This window comes from Trichosurus vulpecula, chromosome 8 (genome assembly GCF_011100635.1).
Source record: "Trichosurus vulpecula isolate mTriVul1 chromosome 8, mTriVul1.pri, whole genome shotgun sequence".
Taxonomy (NCBI): Eukaryota; Metazoa; Chordata; class Mammalia; order Diprotodontia; family Phalangeridae; genus Trichosurus; species Trichosurus vulpecula.
The window spans coordinates 89,506,446-89,524,858 of NC_050580.1; the positions used below are offsets into that span (position 1 = coordinate 89,506,446).

At 34.2% G+C, this 18,413-nt stretch overlaps 1 protein-coding gene across 4 annotated transcripts in view; it reads right to left on the reverse strand.

The window, feature by feature from the left end:
- Positions 1-5,132: 5,132 nt before the first annotated feature.
- The window catches only part of PLEKHA1 (pleckstrin homology domain containing A1), a 75,162-nt gene continuing 61,881 nt past the window's right edge, over positions 5,133-18,413 (reverse strand). For 2 of the 4 annotated variants that reach the window (XM_036735215.1, XM_036735218.1), the window contains 4 exons: positions 17,859-17,923; positions 16,941-17,004; positions 10,955-11,044; positions 5,133-7,807 (listed from right to left, as the gene is read on the reverse strand). In XM_036735215.1, coding sequence (XP_036591110.1) covers positions 7,493-7,807; positions 10,955-11,044; positions 16,941-17,004; positions 17,859-17,923 — 534 coding nt within the window. In that variant the 3' untranslated portion in view covers positions 5,133-7,492. Of the gene's footprint in view, positions 7,808-9,083; positions 9,155-10,954; positions 11,045-16,940; positions 17,005-17,858; positions 17,924-18,413 lie in introns of all 4 variants that reach the window. The other 2 variants (XM_036735216.1, XM_036735217.1) reach the window with 2 other exon arrangements.

Here is an 18,413-nt window from a genome sequence, read left to right on the forward strand (position 1 = left end):
AAATCACTCTTGAGTTCCTGGATCCTAATGCTAAGATCAACCATCAGGTGGTTTAAGCAAGTTGATCCTAGAGGCCTTGTCCTGGTTTAGTATTTTAAATTAAATTTTATCTAGTGATTTTCTACCAAATGACTTGATCATTCATGAAAATAAATATAGGGCCCTTAAGTGCCTACAACTGCTGGGGAGCCAAGACAGGACAAAATTTCCAACAGCCCACAGAACCACACAACAACAAAAATTAACCAGTACTCATTGCTAACCGGCCAGGTAGCTACTTGGGGTTTGGGAAGATAACAGCGTCTAGTTGTAAACAACTTCATGGCTAACTCTGGCTATCTCTGTCACCGGTAGTGCTGAATTCACTAATGCTAAAAAGTTCGAGCCCCTTCCTTCAGTCACCATTCAACTCTGGGAGAAGTCAATGTTGAATGCACTATATCCAATTCCTGATTGGAGATAAATGTGGCTGCTTCAAGAAAATGTGATCTGATTTATTTTTAAAATCCCAGCTACATGCTAGGTAATCGAAAATTTTTGTCCCTAAATTTTACTGTGATTGAGCAAAATAAAAAAGTTTGTTGGGGTCCAGTTTAAATAATTTATTGTAAATTGACCTTCTGACATTATAAAACCTGGTGATTTGTCATACGACCAGAAGGTGGTGCTATTACCATAGGAGTATTGCAATATTATGGCACTGGAGTCAAGCTTGTTGGAAAAATTTGCTCTCCATTCACCTTAATAGCAGAATGCTACTTTGTAAATGAGATATAAAATCAAAATTCTAAAGGCCATTTCAGCCTGTCAATATTGGAAGAAATAATTTTGTCCTATTTAATATTTAGACAAATGTAATTTTTTATATTATGCTGAAAAATGAGATAATATATACACATTTAACTTAGATGATGTACATATGAAAAAGCTGGTTATGTGAAATAAAAATAATTTATACACACCTTGTATGTTTATGGGCATCTGGAAAATCAACCAATTCTTTCAAAGACAAAGAGGACATCTTTACCAAATCTGCTATTTGATGAGTTTGATCTAATGTGTTTGATACAAATAATTACCTACTTCAATTACTTGAATAAAAGGGGAAAAATTATACTTGATATCAATGTATTGCATAAAGTCAAATACTAAGAATGAAAATATCTGGACTCCATACAGAAGGGAATGGAAAACTAAAGAGAATTCTTTTTTTCTTTTAAACATCCAAGTTGAAGATTCCATATGCCTTACTTTGTAAATGTATGGTTTTAAAGTTCTTTTTAGTGGGGTAAAAATCAAATAAAGTTATACTAGTTAATCAACATGTGACAAAGCTAGCAGGAATTATTTATTGGGTTGCTGAGGAGATGTCACACAATGATAATGTCATAAAATGTCCACACTGGAAGCAACCTGGGATGTCATCTAATTCTAATCACATTTTACAAATTAGGAACCTAGGACCTAGAGAGCGGCTTTACCAACAGCAAGTCAGAAGATCAATGGTTGGATCAAGACGTCCTCCCTCCCTTCTTTTAACTAACTTATAAAGTATTATTTCATGCAATACATAGTTTTTTTTTTTAACCATTTAAGAATTGTGACTTCTTGGATCCTCAGAGTATATGGAGTAAAATAAATACTAATACACAAGAGGAAATAAATTCTAGGAGAAAATGTCCCATGACTAGGATTGGAATTTTCTTGGGACTAACATCCACATATGGTTAGAAGACCTAGATTCAACTCCTACCCTAGAAAGTTAATAGATTTGTGACTCTGGGCAAGTTAGTTAGCCTCTCTGGTCCTGTTTCCTCATCTGCAAAATGAAGGGATTGAATTGTTGTTCAGCTGTTTTAGTTGTGTCCAACTCTTCATGACTGCACTTGAGGTTTCCTTGGCAAAAGATCCTGGGCTGCTTTGCCATTTTCTTCTCTAGCTCACTTTACAGATGAAGAACTTGCCCAGGGTTGCACAGCTAGTACGGGTCTGAGACCGGATTTGAACTCAGGAAAATGAGTCTTCCTGATTCCAAGTTCAGCGGCTCTATCCACTGCACCACCTAGCTGCCGGAGATTGGAATAGACGGTCTCACATAGCTCTAAACTTAGGACCCTCTAGTCCACTGGTAGGAACATCGCTAGGACACCGATGCACAGAAGGCCCTAAAAGTAACAATCGAAGCACCAGAAGGAAGTGATGGTGATAAAAGTGACTGGGATCTTTGTTAATACTGACAAAATGCTAAAGAATAGCAGACTAGAAGGTGTACCGAAAGTACCAAAGATGACCAAAATGGACTGTTCTAAACTTCTAGGCACTTCCTTCTTGAGATAAACAGATAAGCATTAAATATATGTGTGTAGTAAACTCTACATCTTCTGGTAAGCTGGTTGAGGCTTCCCAGAAAAAAAAAACAACTAGGATTTTTAAATTATTTGAATGGTAAAAGAAAGGAAAAAGAGGTCATTCCAGAAAGGGTGTGGCTTGGGAGGCTTGAAGAAAAGGTGATCACACAGATACAAAGGACACCAAATAAACATGTCTGGGACAAAAGAAAAACACAGGAGAGAAGGAAAACGCAAGGAACATATTTTAGCCTGGAACATTCTTGAATTCAAATGTGAGAATCAGGATAGACATATATATTCCTTTGTTATATGATTTAAAAAATATTTCCACATATATCTTGGTTTTGTTCCAAATTGCAATTGAAAGTCAATGAGAGTCTCCAAAGAGACTTTTAAGGATGATCAAAGCAACAGCCAGAGGGGGCGTCCCCTCTGGGGCTGGTGGCAACTCCCGAGTGATGCCTGGAAGAAGGTCTTCCTAGCCTACTAGAGGCACAAAAGGGAGGGAGTTGGGAAGACTCTCCATTAATTCTGTAAAGTAATAATTATCACCTGGAATAAGGCCATGAGGAAAAGATATGGCAACACAGACTTAAATCTATTAATTCATCCAACATGTATTTATTGTGCATCTATTCCATGCTGAGGTCCGCGAGGTTTAGATAAGCCTCGGAGGCCACAGTCCAGGAGCAAAATGTTACAATCAATACACCAAGTTACTTACCTTAAAAAAAAATAGCATATAATGATATTGGCAGAAGAGTAGGTCAGCCATGTCTGGGTCACATCCAAAAATAAAGGCATAAAGGGGTGCAAGGAAGTGAACAAAAAATGTGCACAAAGCAAGCAGCAAAGTGAAGAGAGCTTTCATGAATTAGTAATCAGCCATTACAACACGTACCAAACTGACATTCAAAATCTGTCCAGACCCACAGCAAACACCCTTCCCCATACTCATCATTAGTGAGCTTTAAGGCACAAAGCAGATTATTACAGGTATTGGCCCCCATCCTACAAAGGAGGAAACAGAGGGTCAGAGATGTTAAAACAACTTGCCCAGGGTCATACATTGCATAAATGTCAGGAGGTTTTAATTTTTAAGATTATTTTTTGTTCTGAACTTAAACACCAAAAAAGAGTATTTCCATATTCCAAGCAGAACATAAAAGTAGGATTTATGAGACTATTAATTTCCATTTTATATCTTTTTAAAGTGTAATAAATTCCACACTTTACTTTCAAAACTGTCTTACTTGTGTTCCCTTGTCCTTTTATTTCAAATATTCAAGTTGCCTCTTTTTTGGTACCCCTATTGATATCTCTCTTTTATCCCCAATTAAAAACCTAAAGAAAAAAAAACAAAACACTTTTGTAACAAATAATCAAGCAAAAAGAATTCAGTGGCCGTGTCAAAAAACATGTCTCTGTCATCGATCTGGAAGTAGATGACATGCTTCAGCATAGGTACTTTGGAATTGTGGATGGTCGTTGTTTAATCAGCAGCCTTAAGTCTTTAAAAGTTTTTTTTTAAATTTATAATGTTGCTGTCTGTGTATAAATTGTGCTTCTCATGCTGCTTACTCAATTCTGCATCAGTTCATACCACCTAGGATTCTCTTAGACTCTCTCTTCTGCCACAATAATATTCCATGTTTGCACAGTAATCGTTCCTTACATTCATCTACAATTTGTGTGGCCATTCTCCAAATGACAAGAACAGCCTTTTAAGTTCTAGTTCTTGGCCAGTCGTCATGCCTTTCCCTTTAACCTCTTCTTTGGGATCAGGAAGTGTTTTGCTAACTCCCTTACCTGTTGTCCTCCCTCTTAAGCCCATTCCCTCCATTTTCCTATTAAGTTTGAGGTATTTCTTCATCGATTTTCATGCTGTGAATGTACGAAACCCTCCTCTGTAGAGGAAGGCTTTGAGCCCAGATGTTGCTGACTCCAAGTTCAGAACGTTAACCATGTGCCACACTGACTGTGGAACATAAAGCTCCTTCACTGTGTTTATTGTACTGTAAAATGGGTTCTGTAACTTTTTTTCATGCTAGATTTTGTTTTGCTTAAGCATCAGTGATGCTAGCTTATACAAGTTTAATTATTACCTTTTATCTAATCTCCCTCTTGATCAATGGAGGGGCCTAAGTTAATGGGCCAATAGTCACAAGAATGTAGTCTGTGGTCCCAAAATGGGTTACTTCTTTCTGCTAAATGACTCAGGGGAATTAAACGCTTAATTTGACCTTTAACTATATTGGGCACTCTAATCAGTTATGCTAACCAGTCCATATTATTCAAAATATACTGTGCTATGAAACATGATAAAAACTAATTCTACATGTTAACAAGATAACCAATAGGCTTTTTTTTAGGTCATTATCTTTCTTTACATTAGGCTATGGCCCAACAATCCTACCTTAAAGCTGAAGCTTATCTTTATTTATCAGGCAAAATACCAAAGGTCTCAATACTCCTTAAATTTGAAATTCAAGTCAATGAATTGAATATAACTTCTATTTCTTTATAAGTTCCATTCTGGCTGTTATGCTATAGAAAATCTAAGGAAACCAAAATGAACAACAAAGAAGAGAAATTCAATCTGACCAGTTTAATAGCTAGTCATTACAATGTTCAACCAATCTAAAACAACAACAACAAAAAAATCTTAACTAAACTTCAACTTAGGCAGGTGAGAGAAAGTACTTGGGAAGAAGGAAGAAGAGATAAACATATTTTCCCAATTCGGAAAGCATGTAACATAATGAAAAAATGCAGCAACTATTAAGTTATCCAAACTAATTTATTGACAATTCAAAATGTGACATATTTACAAGAAACAGCACAAGTTCTAAAATAATTTAACAATTTTCATAGATTTATAAAAGTATTGATAAATATTAGGAGACCCTGACAATTATCAACCACAAGAACATTTTCCTATGCTAATGAACTACCATAGTAGTTCTATAAAAAGTCCCAAAATGGAGCTAAACTTTTGCCTCCACCAAATATGTCAAATTGCCAATACCAAAATATACTAAAATGAACATGCAAGGTAAAAGTTGTACCAAAGAAAGTTAAGTTCAGGTCTAGAATGAAAACTGTTCTTCACAGGTAAGCTTTCAGAATTTTTCAAAAATAACTACTATTTTTGATACATCACTAAACAATTTTAAATTGCTTTAAGAGAGTTCAATTCTGTAATTAGCTTTCATAGGTATTTGCCAAGAGAGATGTAGCATGGTACAGAAAGCAGCCTGAGAGCTAGGAAGACCTGGGTTGAAGTCTCACCTCTCACACATTGTGCCCGGCAACCAAGAGCAGTCACTTCATATTTCAGGGCCCCAGGCCGTGAACTCTAAGGCTATAAAGTGGAGAACAGTTGTTGATCTGCATTGGTAGAGGGACTGGGAATTCTCTATACCAATGAAATCACAGGTCTGGACCAAAAAACCAAAATTTTTAAAAAATCTGACAAAGAAAATGAAAACAGTTTACAAGTACAACTTTTATAAATGTTAGCTTATGAATAAAAAAAAACCCTCAATAATGGCATCCTTTATCCATTCTGATTTTTAAATTGTTATACTTAATTCTGGCATTACGAAGATTACTTGACCCTTAGATCCCACTATTTTAGTAGAAAACTTCAGTATCTCATAGACAAGAAGTCAATTTGGAAAAGTGAAGAGAGACCCACATGACACGTTACCTATTAATTTGCAGAAAACAAGCTACTGCAAAATGGCAAATTTTAATCACAAAAATAGCAGCACACAAAATTCAAGATTGTTTGGTTAAAGCAAATGTTTTCAAAACTGAATCACAAAATGGTACATGCTCAATTTAGATTTACTATTATATATCTGAAATTTAAAGATTCCTTAGAAGTGTTGTTCATATTTATGACATTGTATAATACAATGTACATCCAGAATTCAGTTTTAGAAATGTACATATTGCACAGCTAGGAGATGTAATATCAGTACTCTGATATCCCTAGCATAAGACATTATCTTAAATAGTTTAATACAAATTACACTACTCAAAAACAATCTCATCCCAAGGTTTTAAAACAGTAAGGTAGGGTCATGAACACGTTGATCTCAAATGTTTCGGAACAAAATGAGAAAACACAGGCACTTTAATATAGATTATCAGTGACAAAAGTTACAGGCCACAATTGAATGACTAAGAGAGGTTCATCAATTATGTCTTTACATATAAACTTGAGGTCTTTCACTGATCCAAATATAGAAACAAGAATTATTCACAAAATGTTAAGAAAAATCAAATCTCTCGAAAAACTCATACCAAATAATGTAATTTTCAACACTGAACAAAGCAAGGCCTGATGTAATGCAATATAAAATGTATTTAGTTCAAATGTCTAGGATATAGTAGTTTGAGTTGCCATTTTTTTCTCTTAACCAATCCAACCAAAACCCTTATAAAGATGGTCCAATAATACCTGATGTGCAAAAGTTACCACTCACCTTAAGACCCAGTGCATTTAAAAAAAGAAAAAGGAAAAAAAAGGTCTAATTTTCAAAATTATCAACATTCTAAAGAAAATTTTGCAGCACCACAGACTTAAGATGCAAACAATATCTTAGTCTGGTAACTTTTCAATAGATAATGCTGATCAATCAAAAGGTATGGATACTGAAATACTTGAGAGGCATTCACAGCAACTTTTTTTTAACAAGACCAATATAATAAGGCCAATATAACCTTCCATCCCCTTGAAAAATTAATGTTTTTAATTTGGTATATATGAAATTGTCAAATTTTCTAAGAGTAATTTAAGCAAGTGTTTAATCACTCAGTAGAGAACATAAAGCATTTTTATTTCTTAGTAGGTACTTACATCAGTACTTATTGAACTGAATTTAGATCCTTGGTACTGAAACACATTCTTAGTATTTTAAGAGATTGGTTCTAGTTTGGCCATTCTCTAGATTACCTGGGATAATCAGTTCATAAGAAAAACAGGTTAGAGGCAATATATTTCATGTAAATCTTCCCCAAATCTATTTTACCCTCTCCCTTTCCTTCTCGTCTCATCTTTGGCTAGAAACCCCCATAAAAGGAAGTCAAGCATTTAACAAGTGGATCCTTCTCTCCAAATGTTTCCATTCTTACACATCGCTAACTGGAAGGCTTGCATCGTCCAGATCCACTAAGTCACTCTCTCTTTCCTGAGGGCCATTGTGATGCTGAGGTTTCGGCACGGCTTGTACAGTCACTTTGGAAGCTGGTTCTCTTGGAGTGAGAGTCTGGACCTTGAAGTTCCCTGGCTTGGCCTTGGCAAGAGATTCGTAAAATCCTCGCTTCTCCATGGTAAAGCTTGAGCCCAGAGAGTTGTTGCGAGAGGCTGTGGAATGTGAGGTGGCTGCTGTTGCATTGGCAGAACGGAAAGCATAGTTGGATTCTGAAGAACAGTTGGAATGCTCCTGTAAAGAATAGTGTCAGTCAAACACATTCATTAATAATGAGTGCAGTAACTCAGCGTGAGACTGAAAAACAAAACACAGACACACACATACACACACACACACACATAAAGCGAAGCATGAGCCATAACAGCACAAAAAGGTGCTTTTCCAAAGCAAAGCATTTTTAGGGGTGAGTATATAGCAGTGAAAGCCAACAACCATTTCAGCTAAGAAACCAGCTACATATATATGTATATATCTCACTAAAGCTGCACTTGGCAGCTCCAGAAACTTTAAGAACTTTGCCAATTTAAGCTGTTCTAATTAGTTAAGTGTTCCATTGATAACTGAAAAATGTATTTTAATGGAAGCCTAATAGAATGATCTCATCTAAATAAAAACACTACATCCTAATTTGATGATGGGAAATATCTTCCACATAATGTTATAGAGGAAAAATATCCTTTGTAGTTCAACATAAAAATATAAACTAGAGAAATAAAATTCCATTGCTTCATCAAGTAGGAATCATCAGTTGTTTTTTGTTTTTTTTTTTTAAAGGTGATTATTAGTTGGCAACCTGATTCACTGTGAATTTTTATTTCATTTACTATTAGAATTATTATGTATCTAGATATATATATTTTTAAGTGATAGAGAAGCATACACATAAAATGTTTACTAAAACAAATTTCATACATTTCTTACTGAATTTCATCTGTGGATATGCTTAAATTCACCATTCAACCGGCTAAAACTATATAGCTTAAACATACTCTGTTCATTTACAACACTCATGGCTTTGAAAATAAAGGGATAATAAAAATTACTCAAATATTAGTTTCCATATGATGGCTCCATTTAATCTTTTGGAATGTCATGAAGGTTATTATAATATTCAGTTTATCAAGTGGATGTGCATGCATGAATTTGCATATATCTGGTTATTAGGTCGGAAGTGAATGAGATAAAGAATAATGTAAAAATTGGAACTTTCATGGGAATTCATCAAACTAATTTTTACATTAATTACTCTTTAAACTCCATCATAGTTTATGTTATCTATCAAGATGTACATTTTGTATGTCCAAACTAAGGTATGGATTTCTTCCATCACTTGTCTAAATTTTTTCCAAAATATATGAAACCTGATGACTGGTTAGTGTTGACAAAAGCAGTTATGATAACTGCAAGAGGTAGTTTAGTTTAACTCAACTTTCTATGATAAGTGGTGAGTAGTGTGTAAGTCCTAGCCCTCTGTTAAGAAGGCAAGTTTATATGAGAGCCCACATACGTGCTGCATTCACCAGTTCTTGATGTATACCTCGGTATACAAGGATTCGACAGCCTTCTGGCCTGCCGCATCTGGAACACAGTGCAAAGCTAAGGTTAGAGTTAACCTATACTTAGGAGAGGGAGGAAAAGAGAAAAAGTGTTGCTGAGAGATAGGAAGAGCTAGAATGCCCAATTTGCCCCCACCACAAAGCACAAACACCCTTCTCCAATTTTTCCTTGCCCCAACACCCATTGCTTTTGCAGAAAGACTCATACTTCAATGCTGAAAAGTTCACATGGAACATTAGGCGGTTTAAAAAATTACTACCTACATAAGATTTCACTTATATATTTTTTAAAAAGCTATATATCTGATGACTTGAACGTGAAGAACAAGCCAATAACTGGTTTCTAAGTACTGATCTGTTTGTAAGAAAAGTACCACCACCAGGAAAATACAAAACTCATACTTAATCAACATTTGAGCTGTGATCATTGAATAATAAATCTACATATAAAGGACATGACACTATAAAAATTCTCTAGACTAGGGTATCTATCTCAAGAACAGTTGAGAAACTCTCTTTCACAGCAGAGTTTAGACTTCCTAATCGCTGACCAAATCTTATTCCTTGTTTACACAGGTTAAATAAATACTTGAAAATTTATTACAAATAGAAAATTTGGGCTTTTTTTTTTTTAGTGTTTTTGATGAAGGGGGAAACCCATACCGTATCTTTTAGTACTTATGCAATATTTAATGCTCTAGACCTAATTAGGCTCTGTATGCATTATTAAGTCTACTTGAAAATACATAAAAAAGGGGGCAGCTAGGTGGCGCGGTGAGTAGTACACTGGCCCTGATGTCAGGAGGACCTGAGTTCAAATCCAGCCTCAGACACTTGACACACTTACTAGTTGTGTGACCTTGGGCAAGTCACTTAACCCCAATTGCCCTGCCTTCCCTCTCTAAAAAACAAAACAAAAAAAGGAAATACATAAAAAAAATTTTTCCAATCACTGTAAGGCTACCTACTAGGTGAACCTATTTGCTTTAGGCAAAGAACTTTACACCCTATGATACTGCCAAGTAAATATAGTCATACGTTACATAGCTCAAAAGTGACTTAAAATTATCTCTGAAAAAGAAATTCTACTTCTATACATAGGAATTGAGATACCCCACCCCTTGTCTTATGGATCTAGATACTGACTGGATATTGATCAAAATGCAAACTGACTTAAATGTTCTATCCAAGAAGACTCTACTGAATGAACAATGTTCAATTCTCTTTATGAACTTTAAGGACATATTAGGGCTAGACGTGCAGCCCAGAAAAGTAACAACAGATCTCCAACAATAAAAATTAATTCAGACAATTATACTGAAGACTCACAAATTTGCAAGTATCTGGATTAAGATTCACTAAGTCTAGCATAGTAGATAAAGACAGATGTAAACTGGCCCTCAGGATAGTAAAAGCTCCCTTGTAGTAAAAATGTCTTAATCCACACAAATGGTCAAATGAGTTGTAAGTTTTCAAAAACCTGAAAAATGATTTTTATGTTAAGAATTAGTTGACTGTACTAAATCTATAGCTATTAAAATTTTATCCTAAGACTTCCTAAGATCAATAGACCTGGGAAAATGTTTTCCTGATTGTGCATTTAGGACAATACAATGCACACAAAAAGGTACAAATACATAACACTAACAGGAAGCATTAAATTAGAAATGCATTATTTTTGCAAGTCTAGTTGGTATGACAGTTACCATGCAATATACTTTACTACAAGAGGAGGACAAGAAGGATTAAGAGGAAGGAAAGGATATACAACTTCATAAAAGGGAAATAAACCTTGGAAAGCAATACAAGCTCAGAAACATACAGAAGTTGCTGATCTTCCAGGTCCCCGTTGTGCTACTATGGCACCAGAAATTGCTTTAATCCAATTATGCATCTCCTCTGGACTATCAGCCTAAAAGAAAAGAAAAGAAAATATTTTATCATGTTTTTCTCAAGAGATGCTTCTGTCTTAATAAAATATGAGTTGATTTACATTGTGTCCTTATCAAGTGCAATGATCAAAAGATATCAGAGCTGTGGCACTGGATTTAGAGCCCAGAACCAATCCGGGTCTGCTCCTTACTACCTAGATAATCCTGAACAAGTCATTCCCATCTTTGGGCCTCAATTTCCTCATTTTTAAAATAAGGAGGCTATATTAGCTGCTTCATCTCTAAATTTCCTTCTGGCTTTCCATTCCCTAATTCTCCCAAGTCCAGATCATAAGGAGTGAGTCACCTCAGAAATAACGGCATGTTAGATGCATAATCACATTTTCAGATAACTTTGTTATCACTTAATGAATTTCTTTAATGCACAATACTGAGTATTCCATTACTATGGATTTTAACCTATCCATGCCTACCCATTTTGTATTACTTTTATCCAGATTCTCAAGGAAATCTTGGACAGGAAATTCATTCTTGTGCTGGATTGGACCTTCCTCACATTATCTGTATATTGTATAGCTACCAACGAAACTTTTAGCTTTTTTTACTCATTCTAGATATATGACCGGTACATCTATTTCAGGTCATAAATTTCTCCAATGGTAATTTTTTTTAAAAAAATATTTTATTTTTCCTCCAGTTAAATGTTATTAAAAATTTTTTTGAGTTCCCAATTCTATTCCTTCCTCTTTCCCTTCCCTTCCCATTCTCTAAGATGGCAAGCAATCTGATATGTTATATACTGTGCAATCATGTAAAACATTTCCATATTGGTCATTTTGTATAAGAAGACTTGAACAAAATGAAAGAAAGCGAAAAAAGGGAAGGAATGAAGGAAGGAAGAATGCTTCAGTCTGTATTCAGACAGCATCAGTTCTTTTTCTGGAGGCAGATAGCATGTTTCATCATGAGTCCTTTGGGATTGTCTTCGATCATTGTATTGCTAAGCATAGCTAAGTCATTTACAATTTTTCATTATATACTATTGCTGTTACTGTACAATTTTCTCCTGGTCCTGTTCATTTCACTTTGCATCTGTTCATCCAATGGAAATCTTATATTACTTCACCTGCATAATTTTTCTTTTATAATGACTTCTGGCTGCTTCTGGAGACCTTCTTACCCCCTCAACACCAGAACAGGACCTACCTGTGGCTTCCAGGAGGTAGGGCCAGATATTCTACCTTCTGCTTCTAGGTCACTTCCAGAGGCTCTCCAGGTCATAAGCTAGGCTTGAATCCTGTTGGTGCCTGCTGGAGAGACTGGCTAGGGAAATGTTACTCCTAGCCTTCTGATCAAGCTACCAAACTCGCCAGGACATACATATCTCTTCCTGCTCATCCCTCCTGAGGTAGGATTTTGGAAGCCTCACAGAACATAGCAACATTACATACCTCTCCAGTGGACCTCTCCCTATCAGATCAGAATCGTTCCCATGGTTAGCATACTCCTACCCTCTTACTCTCCCCAAAAGCTTATGTAATGTTGAAATTTGTTCATTAAATGTCTAACAAAATTCACTTGTAAATCCAATTGGTTCCATGTTTTGTTTTGGGGCTTTGTTTTTTGGGTTTTTTTCCCCCTTTACGTGCTCATTTATGGTTTGTTCAATTTCCTTTTCTGAGATCGGGTTAGGTTTTCCATTATGTCCTCTTGTTCTGTTAATCTGGGCATGTCATATTTTTGTAAATATTTGTCCATTTCATTTATTTTGTCAGTTTTATTGGCATATAATTCTAGTAATTATTTCTTTTTCATTTGTTGTAAATTTACCTTTTATATTTTTTGATCCTGGTAATTTTGTTTTTCTTTCAAACAAATTAGCTAAAACGTGTTCTCTTTTCTATTGCTGTTATGCTTTTTTTTTTTTTAACTACCTCCTAGCTTTATTAATTCAATGGTTTGGGGTTTCATTTTGTTTTTTGGTTTCAATTTTATTTTTTTCATTTTCTGGACGTTTATTTTGGTGCTTAATAGGAGTTTTTAATTTGTTGTTTTTCTAATCTTTTTAGCTGCATACCCAATTCACTGATTTGTTCTTACTAATGAAAATGTTTAGAAATGTTAATTTTCCCCTAAGAAATACTTTGACTATATCATATAAAATTTGGTATGTTCTTTCATTCTTGTCATTTTCATTAAGTGAAATTACTGATTATTTCCATGATTTGCTTTTGGATGCACCCATTTTAAAGGATTAAAATGGTTTCCAAAGAAGTTTTAATTGTTTCTTCAGTTTCCCTTTATGAAATTTAATTCTTATTGCAGTATGTAGCATATAAAAGATGCTTAATATTTATACTTTTCTGCATTGCTTTTTATATTTTGATACCAGCTCAATTTTTTAAAGGTGCAATAAACAGCTAAGTAGTAGTTATGCTTCTTTCTAGGCCCACTGATTTTGGGTTTTGTTTTGTTATTTATGTTTTGTGTAAGAAAAGTAATAGATGTTAACTATTCTAAAATTCCACTCAGGTCCTTGACTTCTTTCTTATTTTTTGGTTAGACTTATCTAAGTCTGAACGGGTCTGTAAAGTGAGGTTCCTCACTATTATAGTTTTACTATTTCTCCTTGTAATTCATTTAACTTTTAACTATTTGGATGCTGTTATCTAAATACTTATATGCAAAAATTTTAGTATTAATATTAATTCATCATTTATGATACCTTTCAGCAAAATGTAGCTTCTCTGTTTATTACTTTTGCTTAATTCTGGTTTTTTTTGCTGTTGACTTGTCTGAGATCATGATTGCTAATCTCACCTCTTTTAGTTTAGCTGAAGCATAATAGATTTTGGTCTGGCCTTGTATTTTAACTCTATGTGTCTTTGTTTCAAGTGTTTTTTCTGTATACAACACAAACAGGATTCTACTTTCTAAATCAAGTTTATGGAAGAGTCCATCCCATTCACATCATAGTTATGATCATTAGTGCTTTGTTTCTTTTCATCCTATTCTCATACTTTCCTTTGTTTTTGCACCTATTCTTTATAATGAAGGTGATGAATAAGAAATATGCCAGAAGTAATCTATTTCTGCTCCCCTGCTTTCCCTCCCTTTTCTCTTTCTACCACTCCTCTTTTTCTTACTCAACCAGAGCCCAATCACAGGTTCTCATCTTTCTTTCCTTTTAAATCATCTGTTGAGACCTACTTCTCAGTATTTAGTATTTATTTTGCTTAGGACTAAAGCATCCCTTAATCTGCACAGATACACCCCTTATTTCCCTGTTAAAATACCTTTCTTCACACAATCCTGGGTGTATTCTTTGCTCATCTAACCATTTCATATGATAGTGAATTCAAGTGTCACTTGCTCCTCTTATTCCTTTCTCCTAGTCCGTACAGACTTCTACTTACACACTGAAATTATGTAGGATTACTTCCCCCTTCCATCCGCCCCCTAAAGTATAATCCTGTAAATTTATTAAAACAACAAAATACTCCCAAGGCTCTTCTGTCTAATTAGACTTCTCTGAGCCTTGCTGAAAATAGGGCTCTAAGGGGACACATGTAGCATCTCCTGCCCACATCAGAATGTCAATAATTCAATTTTGTTTAGTTCCCTATGAATGACCACTCACATTCACCTTCTGTGTTTCTCTTAACTACCATGTTCGTATTTCAAAGTTTCCATTCAGCCCTGCTTTTTTCATTAGGAATGCTTAGAAGTCCTTCATTTCATTAAAAATCCATTTTTTCTCCTATAGGATAATACTGAGTTTGCTGGATAAAATATCTTGGTTGTAAGCTTTTTATCTTTTACCATTATAAATGTAAAATTCCAAGCTTCCACTATTTTAAAATGGTATCTGCTCAATCTTATGTGATCTCGATGGTGGCACCTAGCTAAATATTCTTGAAACGCTTCATTTTAGAAGTTGTTTCAGAAAATGACTGGTAGTCTTTTTATCTTCAATTTGAACTCTAATTCTATGTGATCTGGGCAATATTCTTAATAATGATTTTTTAAAAACACCCTGTTTATAGACTCTTTTTTTTCCCCCATCATGGCTTTCAGGTAGTTCAATGATTTTCCTTGTAGTTGGACCCTGATTCTGATGTAGCCCAATTTTTGTCCCTTGATCTGTCTTCTAGGTCAGTTATTTTGTTATGAGATATTTTATATTTTCTTCTATTTTTCATAGTTTCAACTTTGTTTTAATATTTCCTGTTGTCTCCAAGAGTTACTAATTTTATTTAGTGCATTCTAATTTTCAATAAATCTATTGCATGAATAAAGTTTTGGATGTCTTGTGCCAAGCTATTAATTCTCTTTCCAAGTCTTTCTTCCACAGCTCTCATTTCTTTTCTAATTCTTTCTCCTAGCACTCTCATCTTATTTATAAAAATCATTTTTAACTCAAAAATCAAAAAGCTCCTTTTTTATTGTGAACTTCAAACATGAACATTTTAGTATTAAAAAAAGGACTCTACATACGAAATTTTGAAATTCTGCTATATACAGTTTGTCTTTTTTTTCCATTACATTTTAGTGAGGGGGTGTTTCATTTTATTATATTCAACTTTAACATGGTAGCTCCAACACTGCTCTATGTCCCCTTCTGAATTTTCTACTGTTCTCTTTTATTTACTTTTTTAAATGATTAATTGGTGCTATTTTTCCCCTTTTCATCCTTTTTGTTAGTGTCACAGGGCCTGGAACCTAATAAGTATTGTATAAATGCTTATTCCCTTTCCTTCCCCTTTCTTCCCCCCCCCCCCCCCCCCGCTTTATCCTATCTCTCTACTTGAAAAAGAGACCAAGAACATGCTGGTTGAGTCAATCCTAGACTGTTTTCTGTCTCCTCATTATGGCAATTGATTTACACTAGCTAAACTTCTCTAAGAAATGTAAAAATCTGTGTCTATGTTTGTTCTTCCATCCACTCCCCATTTTAGGCAGTTTAAAAAGTTCAGATTGGAGGCACTTTGATTGTATAGCCTTTCTTTTTCCTAATTTTTATTCTCCCTCCTCATTTTACATTAATTTTGATAGCTGGTCTAACAAGTCAGTAGTTTAACTATACAGAAACAGCTGATTCAGGAACAATTCCAACATGAGTAAAGAATCATTTTCTCTCTGTTAAAACATGACCAATTTAATTTTTATGTTATTTGATGCTTTCCATGTCTCGTGCCTCCCAATTCTTGCTTCCTCTAAAAAAAAAATTTAAAGAAATAATTGCAAGCCTCTTGTATAGAATATAAGCCTTTGGGCTTTTCTTGTTTTTTACTCCTAAACCATATTTTTTCATCATGCTTTTCACCATCATGCCTGTATGCCCACCTCTACATTAATATGGAAAGCCATATCAAGTTCTTCTATCTCTAAATTATTTGAAATGGATATTAGCATATAAATGGCAATTATTTTAATGATGGTCTTTTTGCAACATAAGATAACCAAACAAACCAAGAAACTATAATCAATTACCCTACAATGTTAAGGTAATTAACTCTAATATCAATCATAATTTATCATAAAATTACAATAAAAGGGAAAATGGAAAATTAAAGGCCATTAAAAAGTGAACAAGATAATACCAAGCATTCCCACTTAAGAAAAATAGTTTCCAGGACTTATGAATCAATAGCTATCATTAAGCAGCAAAACAATCACAAAATTCAAATTCTAACAACATTTTTTTTCCATTCTAATGTAACTTAATTTTATTAATAATGGGAAGATTATTTTCTACTTCTTAATGATTCAGCTCAAAACCTTCCATATAAAATCTTTTTGTTGTATTTGTGGAGTACAATTTTTTAACCCCACAAATGACAGATTCTAATATACGCATTATCGAATTAATACTGCCATATAGTTTCTTGTAGAATCTCAAAATAATTGTCTTACCTGCACAAAGAAAGTTCTAGATGTTGTTACAATTTCAAAGAGATTGTCTCGCATCATTATGTCACTGGGAAAACAAAATATCCAAATGTATTTACAGTTGATTCTTCATGCTGCTCATCTTTCTTCAAGTTTCAATAAGTAAACAGAAACCAAGACTTTTAAAAAGAAAACTTCCTTAAGAATAAACAAATGTCAATAATCAAAGTCTTAGATTAATGTAAACAAACTGAAATTAGCAACTACTATTTCAACTTTATTTTCAGTTTTTGTCTTGGGGAAAAGGAGTAGGGAATAAGTTTTTGTGCCAAGTACTTTACCAATATCGCATTTGAAGAACAGAAAGTCATGGCACATGTTTTTATTACATCTTTATGATGCAAATAAAAATGCTTATATTTAAGGACCTCAGTTTTCAAGTTGTTATATAAGTTCTTGATTATCTGTGTGTGACCCAATCTGCTGATTAAGCATACCTTCCTCCCCCTACTCCATATGTCAGTTTCAGTTTCAAAGCTGTTTTCTATTTTATCCTTGGAGAAACATCAGCAGAGATGACAAATTATTCAAGCAAGCCACATTTGCAGTGCCTATGAGTACTAAAAATAACCTAAAATTTCAATTTTTCAAATCAAGTTGGTGAATTGTAGACTACTCTTATTAAAGTTATTTTTTCTAAGAGTTTAAATAAGTTGAAAATAGATTTCTAATACTCTGTTTTGTCATGAAGACCATGGAAAAATCTAATCCTTTAAATGTGATTTTTAAAATAGGTATAAAGTAAATGTCTCAACTATAAACAACTAAATGATGTAATTGATGAAAAAAATAAGTTAGCAACTGGTTATCACAATTCAAAGACACATTACATATTCAACTATGACAGAGCATTTGAACAGGGTTTAAATTAGCATTGCTCACCTCTGTTTACATTCTTGGACTTTATGAACCTCCTTAAGTGGTATTATCCGGAGAGGTTCCTTTTCCTGCCAAAAAACATGTAAACCAACACATAACTTTTCTTTTAAGATCATGTTCAGGGTTAGCTATTTTCCTTGGGAATCTATATTAAAACTTGATAATCTTATTAGCCATCAAAAATATGATCGCTGCAAATCTAATACAAAACTTCATGTTATGAAGGGAAAACTGGCACATAATCCCTCACATGTCTTATGCCTGCCTTTAATGAAAGCCTGGTTTACTTTTAAACTATTAAATTAACTAACTAGGTTTTTTTTTCCTACAACTTTGAAAGACTTGCAATTATAAGCCATGATTCCAGAGGACTGAAGATGAAGCATCTTATCCACCTTCTAACAGAAAGGTAAGATGCAGAGTGATACATATGTTTTCAGACAGTCGATAAAGGAATTTGCTTTGCTTTACCATGCATGTTCATTATGAGGATTTTCTTTTTCTTTTTTAAATATTTTGCTTAATGGGGGGAAAGGAGTAGGTGGGAAGAGAAAATAG